This window comes from Syngnathus typhle, linkage group LG20 (assembly GCF_033458585.1).
Source record: "Syngnathus typhle isolate RoL2023-S1 ecotype Sweden linkage group LG20, RoL_Styp_1.0, whole genome shotgun sequence".
Lineage (NCBI taxonomy): Eukaryota > Metazoa > Chordata > Actinopteri > Syngnathiformes > Syngnathidae > Syngnathus > Syngnathus typhle.
The window spans coordinates 5,951,584-5,962,551 of NC_083757.1; the positions used below are offsets into that span (position 1 = coordinate 5,951,584).

General features: G+C 46.5%; 1 protein-coding gene across 3 annotated transcripts in view; it reads right to left on the reverse strand.

The window, feature by feature from the left end:
* Positions 1–8,456, reverse strand: part of LOC133144894 (poliovirus receptor-like) — a 62,353-nt gene extending 53,897 nt beyond the window's left edge. The window contains exon 1 of one of the 3 annotated variants that reach the window (XM_061267921.1): positions 8,008–8,449. In XM_061267921.1, the coding sequence (XP_061123905.1) occupies positions 8,008–8,107 (100 nt within the window). In that variant the 5' untranslated portion in view covers positions 8,108–8,449. Of the gene's footprint in view, positions 1–7,886 lie in introns of all 3 variants that reach the window. The other 2 variants (XM_061267920.1, XM_061267922.1) reach the window with 2 other exon arrangements.
* Positions 8,457–10,968: the final 2,512 nt, after the last annotated feature.

Genomic DNA, 10,968 nt, shown 5'->3' on the forward strand with positions numbered 1-10,968 from the left:
AAAAGTCCACAGCGGAGGAACTACACGACAAACCCCGAGGCCGGATCACCTCGCATGTTTCTGAAGTAAAACATCGGTACCGTTCGGTTGTGACGGACACCACTCAAGATCAATAACGGCCTTTGGTCAGGTTTGGATCGCCGGAGGGGTGACAAAAGGTCTCGCCTGTGCCGAGGAACACCGACGGTCCGCATTCCTCACGCGGTCCAAATTTGTGCATGCGAGCGATAAATATGTCATCTCCAAATAGATGTGCGGGTTATTCATAAACACGTCGATGTTTATGAAGCAGAAGTAAAGACTGCGTGATTTGCTGCTGTTGCATTGTTCTACACATGGTGGACAATGTTCACCGGGGTGCCTGGATGACACGCACACACTAATGAGGAACTCACGCACACGCACGGTGGCGGCTCGGTGATGGAAGCGGTGGGTGTTTGTGATAACGCCACAGTCACTTTCTCACAAGCTATCAAAAACTGTAATTAGTACACACACTGCTGGGCCCGATAGCATGCACACACACGGAATTATTTATTCACATGAAAAGAATGTGGAGTAGTTTCATTTGAAGAAAAATGATGTGTGTGCTCAAAGTCCCGTTGTCTTATTTTCCCTCATTAAAAATAAACACAAATCAAAGCCGCCGCCTGGTTAATTGAAAAGAGAAGTTAGAAATCACGCGTGTGATTAGCATGACAACTATCTAGTGAATGGGGGGGGGGGGAACACACACACTCCCGCACGGGCAGGCGCGTGTGTGGTTATTGATCAGGATGATGTCAGTCAAGATCCATTATCTTAATGCACCTCGCGCTTCATGATTTCACTAACACACACATCCGTCGACTAGCTTTGTTTCATCAGCAGCACTTTGATAAATTATTGACCCATTAATAACTGCATCGTTGGTCTTAGCATACTAGCACTGAGTTAGCAACCAGATTAGCAATCAAAGCTTAAATACGCCAGAGTAAGTCATAACGCTTAACGTACACGTCGAGGTCATCAGGTCGAGTCACTGCTAAATTTGCTTGTTGGCTAAAGCTAACACATAATGGAAACCACCATAAACTGGCTAATGAAACATCTACCAAACAATATTCATGGGCATATGATTTTCATCCTCAGCAAAAAAACATTACTGCAGCATAGTCTTCTTCTCTGTCACCAAATCGACAAACATATCTATATATTACACTGACGCCTAGTGGCCAAGACGTGCACACTAGTATGAGCAGCACAATGTCCATTAAATTATCTTGAAGCACAAACTGTTTACATTCTATTTATGTTATGACGGTAGTACTTTTTTATAAATGATCATAAAATCTATTTTCTTATCAATTTTTGAGGGGCTCGAGTGTTAAGTGACAGACTCCAGTGCTCCGTGTCACTGTTTTAGCAGCTGTCAATCTCGGGCCTAAGTGAGCGAGCAAGGGAGGGGCGGGGAGCGTTATCTACTCCGGCGCTCGTCTCTTCAACACCTCCGAACGTTCCCGTCTCCGCTGCTTCTCGTCAATCCGCCGACAAAGCAGTGGTCAAGCGCTCGGAATTCTTCGGCGCATTTTCCTGCCCGCCGCCCGGCAGCTTTGAGAGGCACGCGAGCGGCGCTAATTGGCGTTTGACCCCCCCCACGTCCGCCGCGTATCAACTCCTAACAAGCTGTGACATCATCGGCTCAGAGGCAAGTGTGTCCCACATTTTTAAGAACCACCAACAAAATGGCAGCATAAAAACCTCTCAGATAGTTGAGAGTTCAAGACTAAAGCGAGTTTAAATAAGAAACACAATGTGGCTACAAACCAATAGCTTCAATTTGTAAAATACAAAATTGACCTTTCTTGGACATAGGAGGTTTCCTGCTGAGGCTAATTTGCGTCGTTTGTTTGTGGTATCGCTAGAATCATTTGGGCTGCCGGACTTCAACGATTAAAGACTCAAGGCAAATGAAGAACTTGTTCAAGTTGTTAGAAAGTTTACAAAAGTGCATGCTGGGAGGCAAAGTGGACGAACACGAAAGTGAGGCAAGATAACTCATTAGTACCCCCCGCCTAGCGAGGCGGACACACGCCCGGTACTTCTTCTGCCAGAACCACCGGAGCCTCCCAAATGCCTCCCTGGGGATTAAGAAGTCATCCTTGGAGGAATCGCTCCAGAATGAAGACTGGGTAGTTGTGTGGGGTTAGTACACTCTTGGAGCTTAATGGATGTTTTTGTGGGGTGGACAAAAGCATCTCGGAGCAGGATTGAAGGCGGTGGGGGGGTGCGGGGGGTCTCTGTACCATCCCTACAAGCAGCCCAAGGGAGCTTCGAAAATACACCGAGCGGTAATTACAACACGGTTGGTATTTGTGACGCTTCAAATCTGCCTGTCTGCAGACGGTAAAAGAGGCAACCTGCTGAGTGTCATCACTTTTAGCGAAGAAGCGTACTCCCCGTTTGCGGGTAATGGCCGACCACACGCGGCGAAGTATCTCCTTGGGCAGGAAAGCCTGTTCACCCCCCACCCGAAGTGCTTTGCAGCATGACTTCTGTGGCACATCTCACTCGATGACTGCCTAAAACAACAACACGGGTTCTTTTTTTGGGCACTGGTAGAATGCTACGGACGATACAAACAAGAATCCTACTGGGACGTGGCTGCTTTGAACCAATGTGACAAACATTCCTGTGTATTTTTGGACATGAGACTTTTTCGTGGGTCTGCTAATGAAAAATCTGCCTACCAAATTTCATGTTGCTGAGTAAAACTGAATGCAAGGGTTGAGAGAAAAAAAAAAAATCAATTTCATGCTGACTCGTCAATCTTTTGCTGCTATGCTTTGCCCACAATCAAGGACAAAAACTAAAAAGGTTTAAATTTTGGTATTGTACATTTGTCAGGTAGATATTTCAAATTTGGTTGCAATCGGACAAATTCTTTGAGACCAGTTAGCCATTGAAGGAGCCCCTAAAAACAGGCACCAAAATGAACCGTTTTGAATTTGTCACTTTGAGACTTTTTTTGTGGCTTTTTGCCAAGTGAAACTGGTTGCAGTGGCCAAAGTTTTCAAAAGTAGAGTTTGACATTTTTGTATTTGACAGTGAGTCATGGAGCTTAATTGCCATGAAGCAATTAGCTGATTGCTGCCTGAATCATTTGCTCTGCCAGATAAAACGATTTCGACGAGGACTCAAAGCTGATCAAGAGAAGAACGTTTAACCTCACAAAGTCGTCAGAACATTTTTGGCAAAAACGGTCGAACATGATGTACTGTTGTGACTCAATGGTGTCACAGGATGCCCGACAGGAAACAGCAAGCCCATGTCCATCGACATACGCACTGCAGCGACGCGTCCGCTTCCCACTCACTCATCACCAAACACCCACAAAAAAAATCACCAAGGTCCCTAAAAGGAAATGGAACCATTTTCCACATTTTGAAGAAAAACTAAATATGTGGATGAGCCGCACCCAGAGGATGTGAAAAGTCTTTCCAAACAAAAAAAATAATTTAACCTTAACGGATTGAAAAGGAGCCTCGAAATTGATTGGAAATGATTCCAAACGTTCTCGCTGCCTCGCAGTGTAAACAATGAGGCTGAATAAAAAGTGAGCGTTTGGAGGGCTGATAGAAGTGGTGGTGGTGGTGGTGGGTCATTGGCAGCCTTTCCAATTCCTGCAATACGCAGTTCCAACAAAAGGGCCTCTAACGCGGCAGCCAGCCAGCCAGCATGGCTGGAAGAGAGAGTCGCCAGCATAAGAATGCAGAGAAAAAAATAAAGACGATGCTCAAAGGCAACGTGCTTATGACACTGATGTCGGTGGATTTGGACCATCTATCGGCCCGATTCCTATCACAGATACGATTCTGATCTGATTATTTTACAGAAAGGGGAGAGAACAATCATGATGATAGTCCACATCACATGATAATCGTTTCGGATCATCTTAAGAGACATCCCAAAAATCCAGAGGATAAGCAGGGAAATAAATGAAACGATTGCATTCGGTTGGGTCATTTTGGGATTGAATACATACTTTCTTTTTATGAACAAATTGTCAGACTTTTGGGAAGGGAGTGATCATCAAAATAACATGATGACATCAAGTGTGCGGTCTGAACAACAACCCCGCCCGTTGTTGTCAAAGTAGCGACTTCAGCTCTCGTCAACGTGCGGCTGAGCGAGTGCAGACCTGCTGAAGAATCCGCAAGTGCTCCTGAGCCTTGATGAAAACTCTCACGGCAACCCCCCCCCCCCCCCCCCAGCTCCCCCTCGCCAGACGCCATCGAGACTCACTCATCGTCTGGGCCGGGAAACCCTCACGGAACAGCTCGCGGGGAACGACAGACGGCCGTATCCATGGCGACCGTTTGCAAATGGGCGCGAGCGGCCCTTCGCACCGGCCGTGGGCTTGCAAAAGAGGAAGTGTGATTTAGGAAGGATGCATAATGCAAGAGGCTGCAAGGCGCAATGCTCATTAAGCGCGCGGCGGGTCATTAACGCTGCCGATCGATAAAGCACCCCGTGAGGCGAGCGTGAGAAAAAACAAACAATGTGACGCAACCGCCTGCAAAACGCTACCGGCCTTTCGGTGGAGGAAAAACTTCCTCTTTCTTGTATGACGTGCCAACATGGAACCCATGCCTAAGGCTCACACTTTTTTTTTTCAAACTGTAAAAACAAGATTGTCAAGAAAGAAGCAGGTGATCCTCAAAGCTACACATGATGTCATGAAACACAGACACACAAACATTGTGATGTGTATAAGCGTGACTTGTGCAGAAGATGGAATAACAAATGTCACATGGGAACTGATGGGAAGAAAAGATCAAGGTGGCTCATGGAGCGCGCTTGAACAAGAAGTCCACTACTGGCTGGGCTTTATTGTCCGTGTGAAAAGTAGGCAAAGCAGCGCACAGCCACACACTTAACACACACTACACACACACAAAGGGCCACTACTCTCAAGACAGGCTCTTGACATTTAGTCGATGCGCCATGAGCCACGGAGGGCTGTGGACCTTTACGGCAAAGTATTACTAGTATAAAAAAAAGGGTGACTGATTCTGCAAATGGATCTCAGTGTCGGGTCACGGCAGCCACTGTGGATTTAAAACAGGTTTTACTTCTACTTGTATCATTAAGGCCTGCGCACGAAGGACAAATGTCCTTTTTTAATAGTTTTGACGTGAAGGTTTTGAAGGATTTCCTTTTCATCCCAGACGGTTGTACTTTTTGAAATGAGTTTTGGTGGACATGTCTAGCATGAGCAGACCCACAAAAAAAAAGGCTCAAGACACCATGCCCAAAAAGACAATTTTCATTTTCGGGCATCATCTGAAGATTTTGCGACAAAATTAAATCCTCAAACCCAAATGATTACAATAAAAAAAAAATAATAAAAATCAAGCCTGAATACACCAAAAAATCCAAATCTTGTCTACGACACAAATGGCTGGGACTGATGTTTTTCATCTTAAGGTGTGAATTTGATAACTTGTCACCCCCATTTCATCCCACCTTTTGATGCATCACCACCCGCTGTTTTCACCGCTGTGTTAATTATTATCCAAAGCAAAACTCTGCTGTTACGATAATTGTTGTTGGCCCGCAGGCCCATTGTTGGCGTGAATTAACAAGCCAATACGAAGAAGAGAAAATCTAAAACGATTGCGTGCGCCGGCAGCTGAACACGTTAATCGCCGATGAACAGCGAGGGCTCAAATAATTACAATTATTACATGCAAACTTCACTCCAACCTTTCATAGGGGAAAAAACAACAACACTTTTTGCCCTCCGGCGAGAGCAAGCGAGGAACGTCGTGGCACACGCCGCAAACAAGCGCCACCAAATGAGTCATTAATAAAATCTGCGCACAACCAGGCCGCGCTGCTCGAGAAGCGATAATCATCGGCGCCTGCTCTCCAACTGATAAGCTCATCAACGGCAAACACATTGTTTCCAGCGTCGGGGTCGCATCTGCAGGGAGGTGTCGTGGCGTCACCTAATTAGCATCGCAGCCAAACAAGTCGTATGCTATCTGTCGCGACTCCCAAACCGGAGCTCACCAACAGGAGGCAGGCAAGTCTGACGCGTCCGCGCGGTGAGATCTTCACGCTTTTCCCGGTGTCAAAATGATAATTAAAACGCTGTTAACGATGTCACCTGTTCAGGTCGCGCTAACAGCCTTGCCGGAAGTTGCCTCCAGGTAAAAATTCTTAATTTCAAAACATTTAATTTGATACATTTGTCAATTTATTTTTATTTGATAGTATTTCTTTGGATTTGTAAAATCGCAGTACCGTATTTTCCGCACCTATAAACCTCAAATTTTCTCAAAACCCGACAGTGCGCCTTATAGTCCGGTGCGCCTTATATATGGACCAAATTCCTAAATTTAAACTGGCCCGAAGCATTGTGTCATGAAATCAATCATAAGTGGCCCGCTGAAGACTATGAATCATGAATCAAAAAGACTATGGATCATTATTTTGTGATTATAAAGTAACTTGTTGCGTCTGAAGTTGAAATAAAAAAGATAAAATGGAGAAGGATTTGATTTGGATTAAAAATCTGACATGATGCATTAATGGTGCGCCTTATAGTCCGGTGCGCCTTATATAAGGACAAAGTTTTCAAATGGGCCATTCATTGAAGGTGCGCCTTATAGTCCGGTGCGCCTTATAGTCCGGAAAATACGGTATATAAAATGATCCTGGTCATGGTAGCCAGCATGTTAGCATAATTTGAGTAAACCAAAAAAAAAAAAAAAGCCCAAAAAATAGAATTTGTCAGGTAAACGCTATATTTCTGCGACCTGTTGCTCGGATTAACAGTACAGATTTTTTTTGGCGATGTTGTAGTCTACTCAGCGGCCCATTGTTTACAAACATGGCCGACAGACGAGCTAGACTAGTTGGAACACCAGCATGCCCGCAGTCAATATTAGGAACCAGCAGTCTGAGAAAGGTCCTCGACAGCTGAATCAACCTCGGCGTTGTTTTACATGACGACATCCCTACAATTCGACATGCACGGCCTTGAAAGCCGAAGGCAACGTCGCCCGAGGCTCGGCGCTACGCACAGTCAAATTTACAAGGCAAGCAAAACAAAATGAGCAACATGTGGATGCAGTTTTGTCACAGCACAGCACACAAAAGCAATAATCAATAAAGCTATGAGCGGCTCATTTGGAATTGGCTCAAAACAAATTCCAAACACAAACAAGCTTTGCACACATGCTTGGCAGGGGAAACAATTGACAAAGCGCTTTCTATATTTAACTTCTTGTGCGATCAATCACAATCACAACAGTGCAAATGTTGAGTCTTCCATCATGCTTAGTTTTCTTTTCATTAATCAACCACTATGAAGAGTTACTCTTCTACCTGCTCAACCATGCTTGGATGCAAAACTGTAGCTTTGCACCCATGCTTGGAGAGAAGATGGGTGTGGTCCTCCTCATAACAAGCCACTTTTTAAGCGTTACCTCCAAGCCCGATCAATTTGCATCTGGTGGCAAAATAGAGCCGCAATCAATAATTGGAATCTCTTGCAAAGTTGTCGTGAGAAGGCAGGCGTTTTAATTAATCATTTATAGAGCGTGTGGGCTAATACAAGACAATATGGGCCAAGTGCAAAAATGTGAATGTGAGGGGAAAATTAAGATATAATTCACATGCACCTGCCTTGGGGGGCGTCTCGACAACATTGCAATACGTGGCGCCATAAATCAAAAAAATATCTTGATTTGATTGCATTCAACACGCGTGGATGATGTGCAGGAAAAATGAGGACGATACGAAGCAGGTGCACACCGCGGGCGTCCAACCGCGCATTCCAGCAGGTGAACGTGAACCGAGCGTGGAGGCTTAAAGCGGATTAAGCGGTCACCTACCGTACGAAGACGACAACTTAAGCAGCAGAGCAAAACAACGCCACAGAAGTCCACGCGCGGGACCTCACGAGTGACAGTCACCGTAAACTTTTCCGAGCTTGCACCGCCACGGTGAGCTTACCTCGGCCGGTGAGGAGGAGCCAAGCCGCTGTCAATAGCAGTGGCTGCGGAAGCAGTTTGCGGGCGGACCGGCAGGAGAACCGTACGCCGTTTCTCGGCATTGTTCCGCGCGCCGGAGCAGGTGGACGTCAAGGGGAAGTCCACGAGAGTCGGATTAGTCCAGAACTTGTGCGTGCGCGCGAGTGTCTTGTTTTGGATTTGGGACTCGCAGGCAAGTTGACGACGTGCGCGGCGCGAGTCGCGTCTGCGTGCGTGTGCGCCTCCTCCGGCTGCGTGACTGACGGCGAGGAGCGGAACCACTCCCCGGGTGGGCCGGCCGCACTGCGCACTCTCAGCCCCCCGCAGGATGCCCGAGTGACGGCGTGAGGAGCGAGGCAACGAGCACAAAAGCGAGCGAGAGAGAGACAGTGAATGAGTGAAGGCGTGAGAATAAGCGCGCAAAGCCCCAGCGCGGAGGCTCCCAGTGTGGAATTTAAACTATGACGTCAGAACAGCGACACCAAGAGGACAACAGCCGATAATTGTCATTAATCTGTTCCAGCGTCCCCCCCCCCCCAACTTTTTTGTAATACCTTCGCTAAACTAATAATTTTAGAAATACTCAGCCATGACAATTAAGCAGAATTTTAAAAAAAAGTCATTTTTACAAATAAATGTGTAGCTCATCTTTCTATGCATGCCCTGACCACCGGGTGGCACTTTAACACAACTTGGCAATAAAAAAAAAAAAAAAGTGTGATTCTTCGCAGGGATAAAGAATATATGAATATAACTCATGTTCCAGCAGTTTGTGCTCAATATTGCTTGATTAAAAGTTTGGAACACGGCCACACAGATGCTAATTGTTGCCTAAGGCGTTTTCCATCATGTGTTAGCATTAGCATTAAGCTAGCAGACAAAGGTGTACAACGGTGGTTTTAAATACGCATTGTGCTATTCTCTGTTTTAGCCTCAGTTTGAAAGCGGAACACACACGGCCACACGCAAACGGACACGCCAATCTTTCATACCAAATGTGACAGAACCTGATTTTCCCATTTAGCCAAGAATTATGGAACAATTCCTTTCTGTCAATCAAAAGAAAAATAGGATTTTTGAAGTGAACGTGCAAAGGGGGGAGGGGGGGGGGGGGTTTGGTACAAGGGTTCAGTATGGGGGGAGGGTGTCAGGTGGGTCAAATGTGCTATCAAGACGATGATTGATGAAAGCAAAATGTGCACATACTGTGGTTAAAAAAAAAATCTTGTTTGGAGGGATTTTATTTTTTTTTTAAACACAAAGCATAAATGTTTTGTATTCGCTCTGTTGGGCTTAAAAAAATAAACCAATCCGAATATTATCTCTCTATGACGTTTGCATTGTTTTGATTGGATTTAGTTTTGGGTCACATTTTTCTGCGTGTCTTGCTTTCTATTCATCTGTCCTCATCTTCCCTCCTTTCCCTTCTCTTCCTCTTCTCACTTCCATTTTCCCCCACTTCTTCCTCTTTCTCCTCTCCTCCGCCGTCGCTCTGAGCTGAGCTTTGATGGCAACAAAGCTTCAAAGGCGGCTAAGTTACAGCAAAGTTTGGCTTCAGCGGCCGTGAGACGCCGGCGCTTCTACAAGGACCGCTTTTAAGTCGAAGGCACGCAAACACGCAGATATACGGCAACAACAAGACAACGAAAACAGATTCTCACAATGACGCCACCCCCTGTCAAGTCAGACGTTAGTTGCAAATCCCCCCCCCCCCCGAAACTAAGTAGCTCTGCTGATGACATCATCAATACGCAAACAGCCCATTCATCCAAACAGGGCGGAAAGTAAAAGAAATCAAAATGTAAGTCTAGTGACAGAAAGTGAGTTTACCTCAATGACTTCAATTCCGTTTCTTGCATTGCAACCGATACCAAATCATTTCAGTCCAGCCTCGGCTTTTCAGGAGAAATTGCACTTTTGGTATTATTATTTTTACAGATGATTGCCTTCCATCTTTCGCTTTCCAAGCGGAGGCGGCTGCACTTTTCGGCCTCGACTCCTTAATCGCCCGCGGCCTTCACCTCTCCCCTTCCACCATCCGTCCTTCCATCACCATTACCTTCCTCCATCGCTGCCCCCCCTTCGCCTCCCCTTCCGCCCCAGCTGTCAGTGCACGTCCTGGTATGAATCAACTCATAGCCTGGTGACAGATGGCCAGCCCAGACCGCAGATGTATTTACTTCGGTGCGCCTCTGAAGCTACCCTGCAGCGCTCCAGTCAGCGCTAGGTGATACAGACACACACACATAGAGGTGGTATGTTTGTGAGGCGAAAGATTGAAACCAGGAGTGGTAATAGAGGGAGCGGCAGCTATCATCTTTCGGTTTCTATGAGGGGGGGGGGGAAAACAGGATCAAAAGGTGCCTGTCTATCATTTTGTGGGATGGTTACCACGGCAACCAAGTGATGTGTTGCAGGCCCTGCAATGAAGGGTGAGGAGGCGGGGTTTTGGGGGTCAACAGAAAATCAATGGTCTTGGCATGACTGTTTTTGATTCTCTTTTACTTGCAAATGTGGTTTTGAGTAGCATCATGGTGGTTAGCGGTTAAGGTCTGCATCACAGATTCAGACCCAGAACATCTTACTTTCCCTACATCTACGCGTATACAGCACACGCTAAGTGAAAAATCAAGCGTGACGAAGCCTTCCCCGCATTCGGCATCCAGCTTGGGTTGCCATGACGGCAGGCTTCGTTCGCGGGGTCGCGCGAGCAGGCGAGGCAGCGTGCGCCCCCGCGGCCGAGCGGCGATGAAGTCAGATTGATTAAGCAAGCCGGCGGCGCAATGTGACGGCGTATCCGTCAGCGGCCTCCACCGTCAGACGAGGCTAGCCGAGTTGATTTGTGCGGCGCCGTTCATCTGCATGGCAAATTCTCACCGCTTTCCACACACAAAGAAACAAGGATGTAAGACAAGGACGCGCTCAAAAGGCTCGAACAGCTTTC